The sequence below is a fragment of the Sus scrofa genome, chromosome X (genome assembly GCF_054392235.1).
Source record: "Sus scrofa isolate SSC_HxYL_T2T_F1_AM1 chromosome X, Sscrofa_HxYL_maternal_Yorkshire_Landrace_v2.0, whole genome shotgun sequence".
NCBI classification, from domain to species: Eukaryota; Metazoa; Chordata; class Mammalia; order Artiodactyla; family Suidae; genus Sus; species Sus scrofa.
In genome coordinates, this window is record NC_139401.1 from 135,139,511 (window position 1) to 135,162,760 (window position 23,250).

General features: G+C 59.9%; 3 protein-coding genes and 1 non-coding gene across 4 annotated transcripts; 2 read left to right on the top strand and 2 right to left on the bottom strand.

The window, feature by feature from the left end:
* Positions 1-2,503: 2,503 nt before the first annotated feature.
* Positions 2,504-4,630, bottom strand: LOC146394835 (uncharacterized). Its single transcript, XM_085007556.1, has 2 exons — positions 4,361-4,630; positions 2,504-3,550 (listed from the first exon to the last, which is right to left on the bottom strand). The coding sequence occupies exons 1-2, from the start codon at positions 4,481-4,483 to the stop codon at positions 2,654-2,656; spliced, it is 1,020 nt and encodes a 339-aa protein (XP_084863682.1). The 5' UTR covers positions 4,484-4,630; the 3' UTR covers positions 2,504-2,653.
* A 7,245-nt stretch (positions 4,631-11,875) lies between these two features.
* Positions 11,876-14,418, top strand: RPL10 (ribosomal protein L10; the record flags this gene model as incomplete). Its single annotated transcript, NM_001044543.1, is given in 6 exon segments — positions 11,876-12,044; positions 12,882-12,940; positions 13,031-13,138; positions 13,310-13,448; positions 13,961-14,123; positions 14,208-14,418. Coding segments are annotated over 6 exon segments (645 nt in total). The 3' UTR covers positions 14,361-14,418.
* On the top strand, positions 13,782-13,916 carry LOC146394836 (small nucleolar RNA SNORA70). Its single transcript, XR_014835932.1, has one exon. It is a non-coding gene; the product is annotated as a small nucleolar RNA SNORA70 (small nucleolar RNA).
* Positions 14,419-16,027: 1,609 nt separating the features above from the next.
* On the bottom strand, positions 16,028-22,187 carry DNASE1L1 (deoxyribonuclease 1 like 1). Its single transcript, NM_001038632.1, is given in 8 exon segments — positions 16,028-16,256; positions 16,333-16,581; positions 16,659-16,771; positions 16,918-17,018; positions 18,381-18,467; positions 18,548-18,636; positions 18,982-19,188; positions 22,041-22,187. Coding segments are annotated over 7 exon segments (948 nt in total). The 5' UTR covers positions 19,150-19,188; positions 22,041-22,187; the 3' UTR covers positions 16,028-16,115.
* Between the last annotated feature and the right edge of the window lie 1,063 nt (positions 22,188-23,250).

The following is a 23,250-nucleotide window of genomic DNA, read 5'->3' on the forward strand; positions in this document are numbered from 1 at the left end:
CTCAGCGTAACGAACCCGATACGATCCCTGGCCTCACTCGGTGGATGAAGGATCTGGCGTTGGCGTGAGCTGTGGTGTGTAGATCACAGATGCGGCTTGGATCGCACGTTGCTGCGGCTGTGGTGTAGGCAGGCGGCGGCCGATCCAATTGGACCCCTAGCCTGGGAACCTCCATATGCTGCAGGTGCGGCCCTTAAAAAACAAATGAGGAGTTCCCGTCGTGGCGCAGTGGTTAACGAATCCGACTAGGAACCATGAGGTTGCGGGTTCGGTCCCTGCCCTTGCTCAGTAGGTTAACGATCCGGCATTGCCGTGAGCTGTGGTGTAGGTTGCAGACGCGGCTCGGATCCTGCGTTGCTGTGGCTCTGGTGTAGGCCAGTGGCTACAGCTCCGATTAGACCCCTAGCCTGGGAACCTCCATATGCCGCGGGAGCGGCCCAAGAAATAGCAAAAAGACAAAAAAAAAAAAAAAAAATGAAACAGGCCCTAGCCATTCTCCCAGGGACCTTGAATATGCCGCCATCTCTGAATAAGGGACCATCACCAGGTCTGCCGCCCCAGGGGGCAGGCTGTGGGTCTCAGGGCTCCTCCATGGGCAGGGGGACACATTCAGGGCACTGCCTACTAGGCACAGAGTCTGCCCCATCCAACGCCAGCCCCAGGTATCCTGGCCTGTGCTGCCCTACCTCCCAGGGGTGCCTTGCCAAGGCTCCCTCTTGGCATCCGTGCACCAGGACAGTCTCGGCCCCTGTTCCTGGCCTCCTGCAGCCCGAGCCCAAGTGCTCAAGCACTCCCCACTTTTTCCGCCCTCTGCACACACGTTGATGGCCTTTCTGGGGCCACAGATGCCCGGGCTCGAGCTTTCAGGTTTCTTCTCCCAGGTGGGCAGCTCAAGGCGTGCATGCTGGCCAGGCCTCACTTTTGGAAGTATCTCCTGGGCCACCATGAGCCCAGAGCTCAGGCACGGTTGGTTCTCAGCTACAGCCCAGTGAGAAAGCGGCTCAGGAGGAAGAGGAAGAGGACCAGGCAGTGGCCGGGGGCCAGCTCCCCAAGGCCCACACCAAGGGCTCCACCCAGCCAGTCGCCACCCCTTCTCCCCAGAATTCAGGGAGCAGGCACAGCAAGGATAGGCACCAATCTGCAGGAAAGGGGTGCATGTGTCCCCACTGTTACTGCAGCCGGGCTGGTGCTGCCCTGGGCTCAGGGTAGCCAGTCCCAGGGGACCCCACGCCCCACGCCCCCAAGGGCAAGCAGGACTCACCTGAAAAAAGCCAGGACCCGCCCCCTGGCCCACCACTTCTCAGCCTGGGCCTGCTGGCTGGGAGGGGAGGGAGGCAGGCACAGTCTGGTCTGGAGGCTTCTAGAAGCTGCTCACCTGGAGCGGAGGCAGAGCCAGGCCAAGTGGAGTCTAGCGCCAGAGGGGGGACAGAGGCCCCCAGGCACCACCTCGTCCCCTCAGCACAGCAGGCACCCCTCCGGCCCGAATCACCCAGAGGCTGCTGCCCCCTCCCCGGGCCAGTGCCCCAGGAGGAAACAGCCCCGCCTCCCATCCTTTCCAAACCCTGCCTGGCCAGGGGGCCCCAGGGGAGAGGGGCCTCGGAGCCCAGCCCAGCTAACCAAGAGTCCCCGTCCCCGCCCCAGAGGCCACAGCACCCCCAAGCAGCCACGAGGCACGTGGCTCAGCAAGGGGAAAAGAGGCCAGCCTGGGGGGCGGGGAGGGACAGGGCCCCCAGGACAGAGCAGGCCTGAGCCTGAGGTCCACCCACACAATGGGCAGGAGGGAGGGAGCCTAGGATGCCAGGCACCCGGCTGGGGGCAAAGGGCCTGGGACCCGCGCCCTTGCCCCGAGGCAATCCCCCAGAGGACGCCCCGCCACCAGCCGCCAGGAGGAGTCCGGGAGGTGCGCCCCGGCCCTGGCCCTCAGCCGGGCTCCCACGCAGGGCCACCCACCCAGAGCCCTGCTCACCAACGGGTGCCAGGCGCAGAGGAGAGGGGCCTGGCACACGCGCCCTCCCCAGGGGGCCCCAACAGCCCCTACTCAGTGTGTGGAGGGGATGGCTGGTGGCCCCAGGAGGCAGCAGCCCCCATCCTGCAGGTCCCCTCTGGTCTAGTGGGGGCGCGGGGCAGGGGGAGGGCGGAGCCCCCAGACTGACGGCCAGCCCCCCCCCCCCACCGCTCTGGCCACGCCTCGGCCCCTGACCCTCCGCTGACACCTGGGCCAGCAGGCCCAGTGACCGGGGCGGGGGCGAGGACCTTGGGTGTGTGGCTCATCCCACTCCAGGGCCTGGCTGCTGACAGGTTCCCCCAGAGGGCAGGCGGGGGCGGGGGGGGGGCAGCGCCAAAGGAGGGAGCATAGCGCACCCATGTGCAGAGAGGGGGTACCCACCCTCGGGCAGGGGAACTGCCCCAGCCCCCTCAGGGAAGGACAGGAGCGGGGCAGGACTGAGTCACTGGGCGGCGGGGGGGGGGACCTCGGAGGCCAGTGAGCATCCTGGGGCCCAGGCCAGGGTGCGGGCGGAGGTGGCACTGGCAGCGCGTGGGCTGCTGGGATAAGAAAGAGCTCCCTGGGAGTTCCCACTGTAGCTCAGCGGGGTAAGGACCCAACATAGTCTCCAGGAGCACGTGGGTTCGATCCGTGGCCTCGCTCAGTGGGTTAAGGACCCGGCCTGGCTGCGGCTGTGGCGTAGGCCTGCAGCTGCGGCTCCAGGTGCCAACCAGCCCCGGGATCGTCCATGTGCCACCAGGGCTGCCAGCTCCTCCGCAAGGGCAGAGGGCAGGGGGCACACACCTCGGGCCGTGGGGGCCAGGCAGGGGCTCGGTCACATGTTCTTTCTCTGGCTTTTCGTGTGTCCTGTCCGCGACCATCTAAGGGTGACACGCCCTGCCTGTCTTGGTCCCGGGGGCTGGAACCTGCCACCCCCACGCAGACGGAGGACAGGGTCCCGCTCCCGAGGGGCCTGCGCGGACCAGGAGCCCCTCCCGCGCCAGGTTCAGGAGCAAGGATGCTCCCTGGAGCCTTCTCATTGGCCGGGCCCTCCTGCACTGCTCCCGGCTTGGGCCTGTGTGACCCATCAAGATCCAGCCGAGGGGAGGGAGGGTCACTTGGAGGTGAAGTCATCAGACCGGCACCGTGCCTTGGCCCCGGGGGCGGCTCTGTCTCGCCCAGATCGCTGGCTCTGGGGGAGCCCGGCCCCCAGCGGCCCGGTGGGGAGGCCCCGGCCCCGCCACAGCCCCGCCAGCGATCCTGGAAGCAGAGCCTCCCCTCCCCCAAGCCCCTGCCCCAGGCCGACCAGACTGGCCCCGACTGATGCCTCGACGGCAGCCTGTGACACACCTCCAGCCAGGAGCCCCAGCCAAGCCCTCCAGGACCCTGGCCCTCAGACACCTGCGAGACCTCGAGCGCCGGCCGCGCTGCGCGGCTCCTGGGGGTAGACGTGTGATGCAGCAACGGGTAACGAACGCTCGGTGACTTTCGAAGGAGGCGGCGCCCCGCTAAGTCAGTGGCAGGCCAACAAGCCCCGGAGAAACCCCAGAAGCCCTTCGGAAAAGCCTGCAAAGTCCGATGACACAAACCCTGGAATCGTGTGACCAAGCACAAACCCCACACCACAGAGAGACGAGTGACAAAGCGGGGAAAAAATAGTAGCGAGATGTGACTCAGGGCTCCTATCACGACGTACAGCCAGCTTGAACCCGCCGTCAGGGAAATGCCCGATGATGATGACGGGGCGCCGGGGGTGCGGGGGAAGAGGGGAATGCAGAAAACGGGGGCCCAGGGCCACCCCGCCGTCCGACCCCACAGCCAGGACTCGCTCGGCTGCTGGGGTCCCCGAGCTGCGCACCCCGGGCTCGAATGCCGGCTGGAGACGCGCGGCGCTTCCTCTGCCGCCCCCACCGCACAGCGGGCCGGCCCAGAGCCGGACAAAGACCAGCCGCTGCCAGGACCGGCCGGCCCGGGGGGTGGGCGGTGGGCGGTGCTGCTGGGCATCGAGCAGGTCCGGGCAGCATCGCCCGGGGGCTGGGAGACCCTCCTGGTGAGGAAGGAGCGTCCGGCAGGAAAGGCCGCGGCTTCCCACCCGCCGGAGAGGGCTGGCCGCACCCACAGACCAGACGACCGCCAGCGCCTCGTTTCCGGGCACACGCCCCCCCCCCGCCGCCGCCCCGATCTCGTCGCCACACGCCCCCAAACCCGCACTCTGGGTCTCAGGGCGCATGTTCCCTCCCGTCCCCGAGCCCGGCTGGGCAGTCGGCTCTTCTGCCTGGGCCTCGGCAGGGAGAGCTTCCAGGCCCCAGGCCCAACTCTCCTCTCCGCCCCCGCCTCCCAGCGTCCAGATGTTATCAGCCCAGCGCCTGCACAGACCTGACGCCTCATCCTGCCCGGGCGGGCGGTGGGCGGCCAGGCACCTTCCAGGGCCCCCGGGGCAGGGAGGGGTGGCGATGACAGCCGCGCTGCTCTCGCGAGAGGCGCCCCCCCCCCCGCCATTTCCCAAGGCCCTGGGGACCCCGCAAAGGAGCCGGTCCGGGGTAGGGCAGGGGGCACACACCTAGGAGCCACCACCTCCAGAGCAGTGCTTCGCACGGGGGGGTGGGGGGGGTCCCCGGACCAGCGGCGGTGGCACGGGCATCACCCAGGAGCTTGCTGGAGTCCCCACCTCTCAGGCCCCACCCTAGAGCTGCAGGATCAGAGGCTCTGGGGTGGGGCCCGGCGGCCACCTGGCTTGGAACGAGCCCTCCAGGTGTTCCCACGCACCTTCCAGCGTGACAACCGCTGGGAGGGGGCGCTCCGCAGCTCGCCCGCTTCTAGAGACACCGGAGCTTTCTCTGCGGGCTCACCTTGACCTCTCCGGGTGAGAGGCAGGCGGGCAGGCAGGCAGGCACTGATGGCTGCTGCAACCCCAGGTTGTCCGGGAGAACCGGCGTGCTGGGGCAGGATTCCCGCCCAGCAGGCCACACCTGTCAAGCGACACGGGGAACACTTTGTGACTTCCCGCTGTCCCCGCCTCCGGAAGCATGGGCCCTGGCGGACACCCCTGACAGACGCCAGGCACTGGCCCCAGCTCTGCCCACCTGTCCCTGGATACTACCCGTCTGTGCCTGTTTGCGGGGCGGGGGGCGGGGGAGCGGCGGAGGAGGGGATCCAGGCTTCACCGAGAACCCTCCCAGGCACACCCAGGGGCGCTGGAACACAGCGGGCCGGGAAAGGGGTGGGAGTGGGGGTGGGGGGAGGGCGCCCCATTCGGGGCCCTGGGAGCGGAGGCGGGGGGCGGGGGCGAGCTCTCCGGAGCACAGAGCCAGGCTGCCCTCAGAGGCCAGGGCTGGGCGGGGCCGGGGGCGCAGTGACCCTGCCCTCTGCCGTCCTGGCGGGACGGCGGCCGCCTCCTCCCCCTCTCACCGGGCCCCTGGGGGCCCCCAATACACGGCCTCTGGCCATCGCGAGGGCCAGACACCCTCCGAACCCGGAGGGGAGTCCCTCTGGGAGCTGCGGGAGGGGCGCCGGCGGAGCCCCCAAGCCATCCCAGGGCTTGGCCTCTTTGGACGCTTCCCGTCGGCCTCTCCCCGGAGGAAGGCAAAGACCCCCGGGGTCCGGCGGAAAAGGCAGCCTGGTCGCGCCCGGGACCTACAGGGGCGGGGTCGGGGAAGCGAGGGCGGTGACCAAGGGGCGGGGCCCCGCCTTCCGACCCGCCCCTTCCGGCCGGCTCCGCCAATGACCAAGCTCGACTCGGGACGCGCCCGGCCCCCTGGCGGCCGAGGAGGCCCGGCCCCTGTGGTGTGACGGGCACCCTTTCTGCCCAATGCGAACAAGGCGGGCCGCCTGCCCCCGCGCCCCTCTGGGCTGGGCTCCCGGGCCCTTTTTTCTCACCGGCGGGCGGCCCGGCGGGCTGCGGGTCGCCGGACGTCCTGCCCGGCCTCTCCGTGCCGAGCCGCGCGAGCGGTCCGGCGTGGGCACGCTCAGCCCTGCTGGTGTGCTTCCGGTGTGTACTTGTATTGTGAAGTAATGAAGCGCACAGGAAGTTACACGGAGACGCCCGAGAGGCCGGAGCCCCTCGCGCGTGGGTCGGTGGTCCGCGCTTCCTCTGTACTGCTGCGTCAGCCTGTCGCACAGCCAGTGCGATCGCTTCCCAGGCGATGCCGTGGGTGCCTCGCGAGCGCTGCTCGGGGTTTTGTCCCCGGTTGCGTGTCCGAATGTGTGTGTGTGTGTGTGTGTGTGTGTGTGTGCACGCGCGTAGCTCCGGGCAGTTTCGTCACGCGTGTGGGTTCAGGTGGCCCCCACTGCGATCGAGGTCCAGCCTGTCCCCTCCTGAGGGTCCTTCCTGTTGACCTGTCATAGCCACGGCCTCCCCCCTCCTCCTCCCCCCCCCTCGATCCCTGGCAACCAGAACTCCAGTCTCAGTTACTGCGGCACATAAATGGAACCCGGCAGGATGCCACCTGGAGGGGGCGCGTGCTCCCTCACGCACTGCCCTCGAGAGCCATCCATCCAGATGGTTGCGTGGGTCAGTGGTCAGCGCTTCCTCTGTACTGCTGCCCGGAGGCCTGGGTCCACACCAAGCACTCACTCACCCACCCCCCGAAGGTCATGCCGCTTGTTCCCACGTTTAGGCTTCCGCAAATAAATCTGCTCTGCTCGCGGGCCTACACGGTTTCCGCTTCCGCTTCCTTGGCATAAAGGCCCCACGGTGCAATTGCTGGGCGCTCCCGGAGGTGGACGCTTAGCCCTCAGAGAGACTGGCAGATTGCCTTCCGACTTGCCAACATAGGTATTCACACAGTTGTATTTCTTTCTTTTATTTACTTACTTTTTTTTTTTTGTCTTTCGTCTTTCTAGGGCCGCACCCGCGGCATATGGAGGTTTCCAGGCTTGCGGTCTAATCGGAGCCATGGCTGCTGCCTTAAGCCACAGCCACAGCAAGGCTAGATCCCAGCCCCGCCTGCGACCTACACCACAGCTCACGGCAACACCAGATTCTCAACCCACTGAGCGAGGCCTGGGATCGAACCTGCGTCCTCATGGAGACTGGTCAGGTCCATTTCCACTGAGCCTCTCCGGGAACTCCAGCCTTGAAATTTAATGCACACCATGTAATCGCCTCCTCCAAAGACCCTACTTGTCACACACCCTACTCGTTGGGCTGTTAGTCCCTCGTTCCACAGGTTGCAATCATCTTCCCTCAGTCGGTCTCTTGTCATAACAGACCAGGCTTTTCGGCCTTGCTTTCCGATGTCAAGACACTCATCCTTGCTTTTGGCCCCGCCCCTGACACGCACAAGTTCTGGAACCAGGAATCAAACCGGAACCCACAGCAGTGATGACGCCAGAGCTTTAACCCGAGGAGCCACCAGGGAACACCAAGAAGCTATGCATTTCTATATGACCAAGTTTATTAAAATCTCAATTGATTTCTGGGTTATACAACTTTTTTTTTTTTTTATTTTTTAGGGCCGCACCCTCGGCATATGGAAGTACCCAGGCTAGGGGTCGAATCAGAGGTGTAGCTGCCACCCTACACCACAGCCACACCCACGCCAGGTCCAAGCCGCGTCTGCGACTTCGGCAACACCTGAGCCTTAACCCCCTGAGGGAGGCCAGGGATCGAACCCACCTCCTCAGCGATACTAGTGGGATTCCTTTCTGCTGAGCCACCCCAATGGGAACTCCCTGGCTATGTATCTTAGGTGGAAAGTCATTATTATTTTTTTTTTGTCTTTTTGTTGTTGTTGTTGTTGTTGTTGTTGCTATTTCTTGGGCCGCTCCCGCGGCATATGGAGGTTCCCAGGCTAGGGGTCGAATCGGAGCTGTAGCCACCGGCCTACGCCAGAGCCACAGGCAACGCGGGATCCGAGCCGCGCCTGCAACCTACACCACAGCTCACGGCAACGCCGGATCGTTAACCCACTGAGCAAGGGCAGGGACCGAACCCGCAACCTCATGGTTCCTAGTCGGATTCGTTAACCACTGCGCCACGACGGGAACTCCCGAAAGTCATTATTTTTGAATCAGAAAGCAGTTCTCATGGCGTAGCAGAAACAAATCCAATGGGTATCCATGAGGACGCGGGTTTGATCCCTGGCCTCGCTCAGTGGGTCAGGGACGCGGCCTTGCCGTGAACTGTCGTGTAGGCTGCAGACACCGTTCGGATCCCGGGTTGCTATAGCTGTGGCCTAGGCTGGCAGCTGTAGCTCCGATTCAACCCCTAGTCTGGGAACTCCATATGCCACACCCCAGGCTCTAAAAAACAAACAAATGAACAAACAAAAAGCAGTTCTCGTGGATACTTACAACGCCTTTGCATTACTGTGTGACAGACAGCTACCCCAACGCCCCAAATCTTCAGCAGCCCCCAAGACACATGCAAATCAATATATAAGAGAAGGGATCAAAAAGAGAAGCCTACTTAAAAAAAAGCCCAGGCAGATTTGAAAAAGAAAAAGAACTTTAGGAGTTCCCTGGTGGCACAGTAGGCTAAGGATCCGGAGTTGTCACCGCTGTGGCTCAGGTTCGAGCCCTGGCTTGGGAACTTCCACATGCCAGGGGTGTGGCTATAAAAAGAAGAAGAAAATCAAAAGGAAAAGGCACTTTAGCGGTAAAAAGAAAAGGGGGGGGGAGGGCGGGAGTTCCCGCTGTGGCTCAGCGGGTTAAGAACTCGACACAGTATCCAGGAGGATGCGAGTCCCATCCCTGGCCTCGATCCGTCTGTTAGGGTCCCAGCGTTGCCCCAAGCTGCAGGGGAGGTGGCAGGTGTGGCTTGGATCCTGCATTGCTGAGGCATAGGCCGGCAGGTGCGGCTGTGATCTGAGCCCTAGCCTGGCACCTTCCAGGTACCGCAAGGGCAGCCCTAACAGGGAAAAGAGAAAGACCCCCAGCACCAAGGGCATTGAAGTCAAGAGCCCAACAGATGAATCCAAACACAAAGAGGTATCACTGAAGAAGGAACCAGCGCCCTGCCCTGGAAGACGGAGCCGTGGCCATTTCCTCTTAGCCGAGGATGGCGCTTCCTCCTTCCCTGCGAAAGGGCAGCCGCCCGTCCTCAGAGAGGCTGGGCTCTGCTCTTCAACTCCCCTCATCCTGGCTGCGAGGCTTCCGAGGACACGCGCCCCTTCCCTTCTCCCCCTGGCTCCAGGGGTGGCTGCTTCTTCCTGTACTCTCTCTGTCCCTTAGCTGTCTGACCCCCGAGTGACCAACGGGGCTCGAGGCACCCATGGCCTGCAGGGGCCTCACAATTCGTCCCGCTCTCACCCGCGGTCGACTGGGATGACGGGCCCACCGCAGCTCGCGCCTGGGGAGCGGGAGTGGCTGCCGCCCTGAACTGTCACGGAGGCAACGATGGTGCTAAAGCCCGCGGTAGGGGACGAGTCCTGAGGGCACCTGGGCATGGGCGCAGAGAAAAAACGACAAGGTCAGGGCTGTCGCCTCTCAGCTCAAGTCACTGGGTGACAGCCAGAGAACTTGCAGGGCAGCCCTGAAAACTCCCTCGTGTCCTGGAGCTGCAGGGCTGACGGTGCTGCAAATCAAGCACTGTCCTCGCGCGGCTTGCAGAATGCCAGAGTCAGCTGAGTTCTCAGCCTCTCCGCCTTTCTTATGTGAACAGGGGTCGGCAGCGGCTGGAGGCGTGGGACCCTGAAACGTGGCTCCGGGACTGCCTGGTTGGCCTCAGCTAACGCTGGCCATCGGGAAGCCCCCGGTCCCCCCGAGCCTGCCTTGCTGGTGGAAGCAGCCTGCCCTCCCACGTGTGGCGTGGCGGGCTGGTGTTCTCTCCCTTAAGGACCGTGTCCTTAGCTCCCCTGTGCGGAATACCTGCGAGGGGCCACTTGTTGTCCTCCAGACCCTCTGCAGCCACGCCGTGTTGCCATTAGACCCCTAACTGGACTCCATTCCCAGCAGGATCCATGGGTGCATTTACAAAGTCCGACCCTGGAGAAAATAGCTCATACATCAAGAAATATTTTCCAGGCTTCATTGATATCTACCAACAAATCCTCCTTGAACATTTATGGTAGTGGAGCCTCAGGGTGGTCAACTCAGTAGGTGAGCTATGCCACTCACTGGCATGGATTAAAGGACAGAAATGTACTTACTCAAGGTTTCAGATTGAAAGTATTATCATCGAGTCCTCTTGTGGCACAGCAGGCTAAGAATCTGGTGCTGTGTGAAGCAGCTTGGGTGGCTGTTTGTGGCAGAGGTTTGATCCCTGGCCCAGGAACTTCCTCATAGTGGGGGTGGCGATTGGCCAGAGAAAAGCAATCTAGCGTATCACAGGGTTGGTGACTGCAAGGTGGACCTACTGATGACCTCTGCATTTCATGATTCTTGTTCCAGAACTGATCTGGCAGGAGATGGAGTACAGAATCCAAAAGCTTAGGGAGAGAGGAATTTTGGAGTAGATTCAGCGTATTAGACCTGAACACCCCACGTCCTAACTATATTCCACGGATAGGTCCAGAAGCAGCTTTTTCATCGAGACATTGAGAAAGCCATTAGAGCAGTCTGAAAAGACTGCAGTGCCTCTAGGAAGGCAATAGTTGGGCAGCCTGCTACAGCCCTGCTTTATGTGTATAACCCTAAACGCTCTAGTCTGGGAGCCCAGCACCTGACTTGAGCTCCCCCAGGGAAAGTCACATCTTCTCATCCAGTTTCCAGACCCAGATGACCCTGTTGGAAAGGGAGGCTCTGTTCCCTGGGACGGACCCTACCCTGTTGCTGGAAATGCATGCCACAAATCTCCCCAAGTTTTCCTAAAGAAAACATTCTCTAAAGTTACAGGTAGTCCTAGAGAACAGGTGAGTCATGCCTGTTAGGTAGCATGGGGAAGACCTTGTTACTTTCCTGCTGTCCCTACCTCCAGATCGTGGTCACCTCTGCTTTGGATCCCTGCTGACATGAGCACTAGCTCTGCACACTTCTCTGGATACCATTCTTGGACAGACAGGGGAAGGATCTTTGCTTTATCTCAAAACATCTCAGAGGCACACTCAGGAGGCGCTAGAAGACACTGTGTGTGTTTGGGGGGGGGGGGGATGCCGCATCCTGGTCCCTTGGGAGGGTAGGAGCTTTCAGGAGCACGGATCAAGGCAGCTTTCAGAAGCCAGAACTCGGGCGCAGCTGAAGTGACAGTGCTCCTTTGCTAACTGGGTGTGGTCGCCACCTTCCTTTTCCTCTTCTCCAAGTCACTCTGGAGAGCATAACGTCTAATTTTCTCCGCTGTGGAGGGGTAGGCTCAATGGTGGTCACGGGGTCTCCAGAGCCCTGGACCTTTGTGGCCGCATTTCCTTGGCTTTTCTGGCGGGAGGGCATACGCCCCGCCCCGGGTCTCCAGGGAACGGGGACTTGGCTCGCAACAAAGTGGGTGCCAAGACTCCTCGTTTAGGACAGGGAGGACGGGGGTGGGGTTGGGCGGGCCTCCCGGTCCACAAAGGAACGATGGCCGAAGCTCCATTAGGGTGCGTCCCTGCCGAGCCCTGGAACCGCACGGGGGAGGCACAGAGGGCTCGTCCCAAGCCTCACGATGCCAGGGGACAGGTGTGCGGCCGCCGCGAGCCCCATTCGGGAGTACTTTCTTCCAGTGCTAGGAACAGATGTCTTTTATAGTTACGGCGAAGCCTCGGGCAAGAATTTTACGCCCAAGATGGCCAACCGGAAGCTGGCTCCTCGAGCCGATGTGGCGAAGCCCCATTCGCCAGTCTGCCGCTCACGGCCGGGTGCTCAGCCGCCTTCCCGCTCTGCGCATGTGCGCAGGCACGCCCGTACACATGCGCAGAGCACCGCCGCGTCTATGGTCCGGAAGTCTAACAGAGCGTCTCCTCGCCCGCCCCCAGACTCTATGGTTCCTACCCGTGAAGATAGACCGCCTATATAAAGGATGCGCAGGCGTGGGAGCGCCTCTTTTCCTTCGGCGCGGTGAGTAGTCGCGGGATCAGGCCGTGGCGGTGTCCTTGCCGTTTCTGTCTCCTCCCTTGAGGCCTGTGTTCGTCTTTTCTTCCGACTTTGTCTGTTTCGTTGCAGCCACTGAAGATCTTGGTGTCGCCATGGGCCGCCGCCCCGCCCGGTGGTGAGTGCCTAGTCCATGCAGTTTTGCTGCTGGGAAAAGGGAGGGAGAACTGCATTTGGCTACTAAAAGTAGCCATGGGGTGGGGTCTCCCTTTTGCGCCTTTCCTGCCCTGGGAACAGACTCCGCGTTTTCCCCAGTACCATCCGGGTCGCTTTAGGCCTTTGTTTAAACTGTCTTTTTTAAAAAGTAAGTTCAGGCTGCTATTTGTCATTTATGTTTCTCCGATTTTGTTCGAGTTGCGGGTTGGACCTACACGGCATACGCTGCCCCAGTTTCGGGCTACAATGGAAACCGCCTTGCATCTCGCCCTCTGTTCTCGAAATGCGCTGGCTTTTTAAGCTCAGTGCTCTTTCTGGGCCTTTGTATACCATCCTCATCTTATTTCCAGGCGACGTGCCGTTCAGGCTCCTCCGAGGCCAAGGGCAGTCCCGGAAAAGCTCAGCCGCCTCGTGTGCCCTGCAGGGGGCGCCGGGAGCCCTTCACGTGGCTCAGAGAAGGACTCATTGCCACGTGCCCAAACGTCTTTAGGTAGATGAAATGAAATGTTTACATGGTCTGTTTCAAAGCGTTGGCCTCATAGGAAGTGTAAAGACCAGCAGGGGATGGAGGATATGCTGGCGTTCCTTTATAAGCTCCCGGATCGGGTGTCCTAACTTTTGGCTACATCTTGCTTTAGGGCAAATCTCCAGGAGTGGAGACATAACTTAGAGATGGACGTGTGTCATCTCACCTTTCCCAGCTCCCCTTTTGGTCTTAACTTGAGGTAGCACTCAGAGTGCCCATTGAGGCCTTCGTTTGTGAATCTTTACAAGCCTGGGTCTTTTCTGCCTTCCGCAGTTACCGGTATTGCAAGAACAAGCCGTACCCAAAGTCTCGGTTCTGCCGAGGTGTCCCTGGTAAGTAGCGGGAAGGCTCTCAACCTTCTACGGCCGCACGGACTCAGTTGCCTGTGGCACCCCCGACGCTAACCAGAGTTGTTTCTTCAGATGCTAAGATCCGCATCTTTGACCTGGGGCGGAAGAAGGCAAAAGTGGATGAGTTTCCGCTCTGTGGCCACATGGTGTCAGATGAGTACGAGCAACTCTCCTCTGAAGGTGAGGCCGGGCTCCTTGCTCATCGTCCCAGTCAGAGCTAGACCTCGCTCTGCTGGAGTCAGCAGGTCATTCATTGGTCAGGAGCCTCTTGCCAAACAACCAGATGTTCCTAGAGAACCCCAGCAAGTCGTGCCATTTTGTCTCACTCTGCTGCCTTCTCCCCCACCCTAGCTCTGGAGGCTGCTCGTATTTGTGCCAACAAGTACATGGTGAAAAGTTGTGGCAAAGATGGTTTTCACATCCGAGTGCGGCTACACCCCTTCCACGTCATCCGCATCAATAAGATGCTGTCCTGTGCCGGAGCTGACAGGTGAGCGGGGTCTTGGAGTTTTGTCTTTATCTCGAAGCCTCCGTATCAGGCTTTTCATCAGCCAGAGCCAAGAGGCCAAGGGCTGGGAAATGAATTTCAGTAAACACTCTCCTCCGACCACCGCACAGACGGAACAGAAGCCGCAGAATCCCGGGAACAAAGGCAGCGCAGCTTGGGGGCAACAGGTGGAGGGTGGTCTTTCGGAGGAGGTAGCTCATCTCTAAGCCTGATGCCATCCTTGCACACAGGCACGTAGCTGGGGTGGTCACGGGTTGGAGGGCTTTTTCTGTGGCACCTGGCAGGGATTCTAGCCAGTCTGTTCCAGGGTCCTCTTTGCAGCCAATTAAGCCGACCGTGCTCTTTTCCCCATGGGGGCCCGGTGTGCAATGGCTGCAAACAGCAGCCTCCTCGGTAGTGTATGCAGCCTGTTGCCGGTATAGGCTGCCCTAAGGGACCTTGGAGACAGCCCTTTCCAGTGGGCAGTCATGACTGGCATGCTGTCCCCAATGCAGGCTCCAGACAGGCATGCGTGGTGCCTTTGGAAAGCCCCAGGGCACGGTGGCCCGCGTCCACATTGGCCAAGTCATCATGTCCATCCGCACCAAGCTGCAGAACAAGGAGCACGTGATTGAGGCCCTGCGCAGGGCCAAGTTCAAGTTCCCTGGCCGCCAGAAGGTAAGCAGTGCTGCAGCTTTGGTCTCTCCTCTTTGCCTGCTCCTGTCCCCAGGCCTTCTGACTTGATTCTTTGTCTCTCTTTAGATCCACATCTCTAAGAAGTGGGGATTCACTAAGTTCAACGCAGATGAATTTGAAAACATGGTGGCAGAAAAGCGGCTTATCCCCGATGGCTGCGGGGTCAAATACATCCCTAACCGCGGCCCCCTGGACAAATGGCGGGCCCTGCACTCATGAGAGCCTTGGCGGCGGCGTCCCTTCCTTAACGCTGAACAATAAATCCTACTTTCCTGTCCCTCTGTCTTTGCATCTGGATTAATAGGAGGCGAGGAGCCTCTGGGAACCCTAGGGTCACTCACTGTTGCTTCTATTCAGATAAGGGCTGGGTCCTGCACTCGGACTTGTCTAGATCAGAGGCTGTAGGCTCACAAGTCCCCCGGTAGACCCACCCTGGGTGATGAAAAGGCTTTGGCCCGATGCTCCTCCCCAACAGCGTGTCAGACCAGGACGGCAATGAGGCTGCAAAAGGGGTCAGACTGGACATGGTCCAGGCCGTATTTTCACCAGCAGCCCGTGAGGCAGGGTCATCCAGTTCCCTCCTGGGCCTGACTTCTGTTTCCTTGTGTAGAAACCTTACCCCCTGTCCGAAGCCCTCATTCCCAGGCCCCTTGCCACCACTCCTAAACTTCCACGGCTGAACAGGGGCGCTGGAATGAGACCGTGCAGTGCCCTTCTTGGTCACCTTGGGATCCCAGGGCTGCCCTCTGCTGCAAGAGCAGCTTAGTCCCAGAGCTCTGGGTGGGCAGAGTGGCCTGAGCCAAGAGCCCAGAGGAGAGGACCCTGGGGGGGTCTGGCTCCAGAGCTCAGAGTGGTGGCATCCCAGTTTAAAATGACCTTTTCGGAGTTCCCGTCGTGGCGCAGTGGTTAACGAATCCGACTAGGAACCATGAGGTTGCGGGTTCGGTCCCTGCCCTTGCTCCGTGGGTTAACGATCCGGTGTTGTCGTGAGCTGTGGTGTAGGTTGCAGACGCGGCTCGGATCCCGCGTTGCTGTGGCTCTGGCGTAGGCCGGTGGCTCCAGCTCCGATTGGACCCCTAGCCTGGGAACCTCCATATGCCGCGGGATGGCTCCAGCTCCGATTGGACCCCTAGCCTGGGAACCTCCATATGCCGCGGGAGCGGCCCAAGAAATAGCAACAACAACAACAAAAAAGACAATAAGACAAAAAAAAAATGAGTAAATAAAATGACCTTTTCACCTCAAGTAGATGCTCCTATAACTTGCCTTTGAGCAGCCCTGATGTCCTTGTGGTACTGAGCTCAGTTCTCTAGTACTGGAGGAGGGGGTGTTTCTGTGCTCCTGCTGATACAGTAGCTCTTAAGGTTACCTGGTAACTGGCTTAGCTGGATACTTGGTGTAACTTTTGTATCTAGCCTCCTGACAGCACCCTAGGCGGTCAGGGCGCAGGTGGCCTGGTGGTGATGAGCTCAGGCGGCTAGTTGAATTGCCAGTTTAAACACTTCCCGTTGTCCACTAGTTCTGTAACTATTCCTCTCCGCCCTTGTATCATGGGGGCCCCGAGTGTGGCCTCAGGAATCCCGTGTGTGCTCAAGGTGACCTGTGGCACGTCCGCTGCCCGTGTCTTATATCCTCCAAGTCAGCTTTCTGTTCTCAGTGCCCATGGTTTTGTCAGGTAACAAGATCTTTGGATCTGGTGCGATGCCCTTTTCCGAGCCCTCCGCCACCCACCCATCCACCCCTGGAGCCTGCTTTTCTTGTCCTCACGCTGGCACCTCCTGGGGGAGGAGTGGCCTGGGTCCAGCCTCAAGGCCCCTGCCTGCCTTTTCCACATGCAAAAGCCCAGCACAGGCCCAACCAAGACACACAAGGCAAAGGCGCGTAGAGGAGAGAGGAGGCTGCATTTGATGGGGGCAGGGCTCAGGACGGGGTGCCGCGTGGGCCTCACACCTGGGCGGCAGGTACAGGACGGCTTCAGGCCGCCAGGCCCAGCTGTGGGGACAGGAGTAGTAGCAGCAACGAGAGCAACAGAGTGGCCAGGCTGAGGGGCTGGATCCTGTGCACGGCTCGGCTCAGCTCCACCTCCACGGGGTAGTGGTCGCTGATGTTGAGGGCCTGGCGGGCAGGGGGCAGAGCATCAGTCTCGGCCGAGGAGCTTCCCTGTGAGCCGATTCCTGCCTCACCCCTTTACCTCCTCCTCGGTGAGTCCGAAACTTTGGGGAAAGTCGAAGGCGCCTGCGTTGCGCAGCAGACTCTGGAGGCGCTCCCCGTGCAGCACTATTCGGTCGTAGGTACAGTGGGTGCTGGCCCGAACCGTGGTGTCCACCCCGTCGGCCACGGCCCAGTGGAAGCCAGCCTGAGTCCGAAGGACTAGCTCATCCAGGCGCTTCTTGGTCAGTGAAGCGCAGTCAGCATTGAAGTCCCCAAGCAGGATCACATCCTGCAAAGGGAGGCGGCCGTCGGGCCTGGCCCCCGGGCCATTCCGCCCCCAGCTCCTGACAGTGGGCCCCGCCTTACCTCGCTCTGCCAGCGCTGGGAGACATCCAGAAACACTTCGTATAGCGCCTTCAGCTCCGGCTCCACGGCTTTCGGAGTGGTGTGCAGCGGGACCAGCACCAGGCTGGGAAGGACTGCAAGGCCCCAGGCACGCAGGGCTCCCACCCGCTGCTGGCCCTTCTCTGCCCAGTCCCCTCTGGGTGGCCAAGCTCCCAGCAGAACCCCCCAGACCCCCCATTCCCGTTCCCACACAGTGGGGCCGCACTTCTTCCCCTCCTACCCTTGCTGGGCAAAGAGAACTGGCCCACAAAGGGCTCCCGGGCAAAGAGGTCATCCTCGTCAGGGTACAAGTAGAAATTCAGGACCTGTGTCCTGTGTGACCTGGGAACGAGAAGCAGCGGCCCCGGGTCACTGGTTTTGGTTTGCAAGTGCCTGCTCAGAGCTGGCACTCAGCGAGGGGTAGCCCTCCTAGCTTTTCTTTCTAGAATTTCTTTTAAACTGAGCTATGAGTCACACACCATAAAATCCACCTGTTTTAAAGTGCACGCTTCGGGAGTTCCCATCGTGGCTCAGTGGTTAACGAATTGACTAGGAACCATGAGGTCGCGGGTTCGATCCCCGGCCTTGCTCAGTGGGTTAAGGATCCGGCATTGCCGTGAGCTGTGGTGTAGGTCGAAGACGCAGCTCAGATCCCGAGTTCCTGTGTCTGTGGTGTAGGCTGGCAGCTACAGCTCCAATGAGACCCCTAGCCTGGGAACCTCCATGTGCCATGGGTGTGGCCCTAAAAAGACAAAAAAATGAAGTGCACGCTTCAGGGTTCAGTATATCCATCCACAGGGTTGTGCAACTGTCACCACAGTGAAATTTTTCTTTTGTCTCTAGGGCTGCACTCACGGCATATGGAGGTTCCCGGGCTAGGGGTCAAATCAGAGCTGTAGCCACCAGCCTACACCACAGCCACAGCAACGCCAGATCCTTAACCCACTGAGCAAGGCCAGGGATCGAACCCACAACCTCATGGTTCCTAGTCGGATTCGTTTCCACTGCGCCCCGATGGGAACTTCTCCATAATGAATTTTAGAACATTCTTTTCACCCCCTCCAAAAAACCTTGCACGCATTGGCGGTCACCATTCCCCTCCCTCGGCCCCTGATCTGTTTTCTGTCTCTCTGGACACTTCACGTGCCCACACACAAGTAATACATAGTCTTCTGGGTCTGGCTCTTTCCAGGGTCCTTCCTGCTCAGCACGGCTCCGGGACTTGCCACCGTGTGGCGACACCGCCCTGTTCAGCGGCTCATCAGCTGACAGTGGTTTCCACTTTGGAACCGCGACGAGCAGCGCTGCCCTGAGCGTTTCCTGCATGGGCATGTCTCCGTCCCCCCATCATCTGGGGCTGAATTCTAGACATTATATATGTTGTCTCTATAGAGCAATGGGTCTGCTTCCCTGACCGCCAGCCTCGCCCTGTCAATCCCGACCCCCGAGCTGTCCTCCCAGGGACTCAGGGATGTTTCCGCAACCAGTCACTCTAAGGCGGGGGCGGCCTCGCCCAAGCCCCTGTGGCTTCCCACGTGCTGCGGCCCTGTGGGCGCCAAAGCTGTCTGGGTGGAGGACAGGAAGGTCCCAGGATAAAGCCGTTGCGGACAAGCGCAGGGCGCAGGTGAGGGCTGCCTTTGGGACCACCCGCCATCCCCTGCTGGACCACACGCCCAGGTCGCGCTGGTCGCCGTCCGCGCTCACCGGTAGATGTACGCATACTTCTCCTTGTACGCACCACGCCCCAGCAGCGGGCTGCTCAGGGAGCTGTAGGGCCCAGAGCCATCAAATCTGCCAGGAAAAAGGAGCCCAGGGTCAGCGGCCCTGAGGCTCTGGGGCGGCCCGGTGTAGACCCACAGAGCCCTCCTCACCGATTGAGTTCTCGCAGCAGGAGGGGGATGGCGCTGCCAGTAGAGTCTACCACCTCCTGCAGCACCGTGATGTCACAGCGAGCCAGGATCTGCAGGACACCAGGAAGGGCAGCCCCGCTCAGTGCCAGCCACCCTGGGAGAGGGACGGTATCCCTGGGGACCCGGCACCAGCGTGGCCAAGAGTGTCATGACATGCTGGCTGCCCGGGAGGCTAGAAAGAATCCAGGAAGACTGAAGGCCATCTCCTCCCACCCCGCACCCGGTTTACAGAGGGCGAGCCTGAGGCCAACGACAGGGCAGGAACGCGCTCCACGTCTCCACACCCATGGCTCTTGATGTCCCCTCTTCCCTGGGACGTGCCCCTAGGCAGGCAGGGCTAAGGGCTTTGGGTCATGGTCCCTGGGGGCACAGGTTCCCTGCAGGAATGAACCTACCCGAACTAAGGTGTCCATCACATATTCCCTGGCCACCTTGGCAAGTGTCAGCCGCTGGGCATTGAAGGCGCAAATGCGAAAGGCTTCAGCCCCACCGGCCAGGAGGAGGAGGAGGAGCAGCAGTGCATGGCCACATGTGTGCTTCTGGAACCCTCCAGAGGAATCCAGGTTGCCCCAGGTTGATTGAAGTCCCAGCTGGGCTCAGTTCTAGTTCCAGAAGAACATGGCGATATGCGACAGAGAAAGTGCTGCTTATCCTGCTGCCCAGCCCTGGCCTCCCAGAGCCGCCAGCATCACACATTTCCTGCCTTTTTCCTTTGCGGTTCTTGGGCGGCAACCAGGGCATGTGGAAGTTCCCAGACCAGGGATGGAACCCACGCCACAGCAGCAAGCTGAGCCACTGCAGTCACCAAGCCAGATCTTTAACCCACTGTGCTACAAGGGAACTTCCCCATTGAAACCATTTTTTAAAAAATTTTTTAGTTTTATTGCAGTATGGTCAACTTACAATGTCGTGATTAACCTTTTTTTTTTTTTTTTTTTTTCTCTTTTTTTAGGGCTGCACCTGCAGCATATGGAAGTTCCCAGGCTAGTGGTTGAATCTGAGCTGCAGCTGCTGAGGCCTATACCACAGCCATAGCAATGCGGGCTTCAAGCCTTGTCTGCTATCTACACTGCAGCTTGTGGCAATGCTGGATACTTAACCCACTGAGCGAGGTCAGGGATGGAACTTGCATCCTCATGGATACTCGTCGGGTTCTTAACCCCCTGTGCCACAATGGGAACTCCCTGATTAGCCATTGTTAAGTGCACAGTTCAGCAGCATGAAGCATATTGACACTGCTGTGCAACCATCGCCAGTACCCATCCTCAGAACCGTTCCTCTTCCCCAACGGAAACTCTGACCCATGAGACACCAGCCCCTATCCCCCTTCCCCAGCCCATGCCCCGCCCCCATCCTATTTTCTGTCTCTAGGAATCTGACTCCTCTCACACAGTAGCTGTTTGTGACTGGCTGATTTCACTCAGCAGAACGTCCCCAAGGTCCATCCATGTTGTAGCAGGTGTAAGAATTAGGACATCCTTCCTTTTCGATTCTTTTTTTTTTTTTCCCCTGCATTTTTCGCCACCTGCAGCATATGGGATTCCCCGGGCTGGATATCAGATTCGCACTGCAGTCGTGACCTAAGCTGCAGCTTTTGGTTAGATATCCAGAAGTGAAATCACTGGATCATATGGTAGTGCTATATTTAATTTTTTTGAGGAGCTGCCATACTGTTTTCCACAGTGGCTGCCTCATCTTACATTCCCACCAGCAGTGCAGGATGGTTTAACCTCCGAGGTGGTGCCCAGTTTCACAATTAGCAACTAGGAGGACCGCCTTCGTGCCCCTCTCTCTCCCCACTTGTCAGACCTTATCTTGAAGACGAAGTCCCAGCAGTATAATTGTTGGATTCAAGGGTGTATGAATTTTTTATTTTATTTTTTAGCTTTTTAGGGCCGCACCCGCAGCATATGGAGGGTCCCAAGCTAGGGATCCAATCGGAGCTACAGCTGACGGCCTACACCACAGCCACAGCAACGCGGAATCCAAGCCGTGTCTGCGACCTACACCACAGCTCACGGCAACGCTGGATCCTTAACCCACTAAGTGAGCCCAGGGATCGAAGCTGAAACCTCATGGTTACTAGTCGGATTCATTTCCACTGCGCTACAATGGGAACTGCTGCATGCATTTTTTTTTTTTCTTTTTTGGCTGCACCCACAGCATGTGAAAGTTCCCAGGCCAGGGATGGAACCTGTGCCACAGCAGTGAGCCAAGCCGCTGCAGAGATAATGCTGGATCCTTTTCCCGCTGTGCCATAAGAGAACTGCAAGGGCATATGCATTTAAAGTGATCTCAGAATATTACTCAGCCATTAAAAGGAAAGAAATACCGGCATTTGCCGCAAAACGGATGGACCCGGATATTATCACGCTAAGTGAAGTTAGTCAGCCAGTGAGACACCAACATCATGTGCTCTCACCGACATGTGGAATCTAAAAAAAGGACACAACGAACTTGTTTGCAGAACAGATACTGACTCACGGGCTTTGAAAAACGTATGGTTTCCAAAGGAGACAGGTTGGAGGGGTGGGGGGATGCACTGGGGGTTTGGGATGGAGATGCTGTAACATTGAGTTGGGATGATCCGTGTACAACTACAAATGTCATACAACTCACTGAGTAAAAAAATAAAACAAAGTGACCTCAGATACATCAAACCACCACACTGCACCCCGCTGTCACGGGGCCCCTTTCCCATGTCCCCGCCACCCCGGGCGAGCCCTACTCGTTCACCCTCCCTCCCGGCTGGAGCCCCCTCTCCCGGAGCGTCTCTTTCAGTTTCTCTTTCTCTCAGGCTCGCAGGCTTTGCCCTGTCCGTTGGGCTCGGGCCCGCGCTCCTCTCCAAGTTGGCGTCGCTCGCATTCAGCGCCTCAAGTGCCTCTACTTCTTCTTTTGCCTTTTTTAGGGCCAAAGCTGCAGAGGGATCTGAGCCGCGTCTGCGACCTACACCACAGCTCACGACAACGCCAGATCCTTAACCCACTGAGCGAGGCCGGGGATCCAACCCGCATCCTCCTGGAGACTCGTCAGGCTCCTTACCACTGAGCCACGCCTGGGAACTCCCCTAAGTCCCTACACTGCGAGCTGCCTACTTTCCTCCGTCACCCTGTCACCTTTCCTTTTGGGCTCCCTTTCGGACTGGCTGGGCTCGATGCCTGTTTCTCCCTAGCCACCTGCTCTGTCACTCATGCTACTTTGGGTCCTCTGCCCTGGGGCCTATTCTGGGATGTATGTGGGCATTTGGGCAGCCCCGGGCTGGCAGGGGCAGGCTCGAGGGCTCTGGGGCCGGGGGCCCAGGAGGGGGGAAGGCAAGCACTAGAGAGTTCCTGGTCTCAGCCCAAAGCCGGGTCCAGCTCCCAACGCCCCAGCCCCCGGATTCCCTTCCCCTCTCACCCTCCCCCACAGGCTGGGGGCGACTTCCTCCTTTTCTTTGGCCAGACGGCTCCCATACCTGCATAGACCGGGTCGTCTCCACGCCTGCCTGCGCTGCGAGCGGATCGCCCCACCCCGAGGAATCGCAGCGCCTGCCTGGGAAAAAGGAGGAAGAGACAGTCAGCCCGACTCACCCTTCCGGACCGATTCAGCCACCACACCCTTCCCAGCGGGCAGGCCGGGCCTTAGCTCCGCCCTGGCGGCCGCAGGGAGGGCGGGCGCCTGGTCTGGGAACCACGGACCTGCCCGCCCACCTTCCCACCAGATCCAGCCTTCCTGCCCTCGTGAGACCCAGTGCAGGCGGAGGCCAAGGGACGGCTCTGAGCAGATGACAGACCTGTGAGTCAGAGTTGGCCCGTGCCAAGGGCGCGCCGCGAGGAGTTGCTGGCGCCCACGTGCAAACCCTGCTGTGCAGTCTCCCAGGCCCAGCGCTCAGTGCCTGTCCCCGGCCGCCTCCAAGCCTGATCTGGTGGGGAAGACACCAGAACTGGAGCGTGTGCCTGACAGAGGGAAGCCCCGCGACGAGCCTGGGCATCCCCGAGGACAAGAGCCTTCTCTCCATGTCCTCGGCCCGGGCCTGGTGTGGCTGCACACTCCTGAGTGATCTGAATAAGCAAAGTGAGCAAAAGTCGGTGCAGGAACTGGCCATGGTGGTGGAAGCCGAGGGCGGACTGAAGAACTGTGCGGGAGAGGAGATTAGAGAGCTGGCAGCTCAGTGCCCTGTGGCGGTCCTGCACTGTCGCTGCTGGAACAAGTAGGGGGCTCGGGTGGTGCCTGCAGGTGGATGATGGGCCCTCATTGGATGGTCTTCCGAGCAATGTCACGGTTGGGGATGGTGATGGGCAGAAGGTTGGGAAGAAAAAATGTAATCAATAAAATTATGCTTTGCTTTAAAAATAAAAAACAGGAGTTCCCATCTTGGCACAGTGGAAACGAACCGGACTAGTATCCATGAGGACGCGGGTTTGATCCCTGGCCTTGCTCAGTGGGTTAAGGCTCTGGCGTTGCTGGGAGCTGTGGTATAGGTTGAAGACATGGCGGGGATCCCGTGTTGCTGTGGCTGTGGTGTAGGCCGGCAGCTGTAGCTCCCATTCGACTCCTAGCCTGGAAACTTCCATATGCTGTGGCTGCAGCCCTAAAAAGCAAAATAAAATAACATAAATAGGGAGTTCCTGTCGTGGCACAGCGGAAACGAGTCCGACTAGGAACCATGAGGTTGTGGGTTCGAT

Coding starts and splice junctions, on each gene's coding strand:
- LOC146394835 (XM_085007556.1), bottom strand. CDS start 4,483: ATGGCGGGGGGGGGGGCGCCTCTCGCGAGAGCAGCGCGGCTGTCATCG. Junction 3,551..4,360: donor CGGGCAGGATGAGGCGTCAG/GTCTGTGCAGGC, acceptor CGGACTTTGCAG/GCTTTTCCGAAGGGCTTCTG.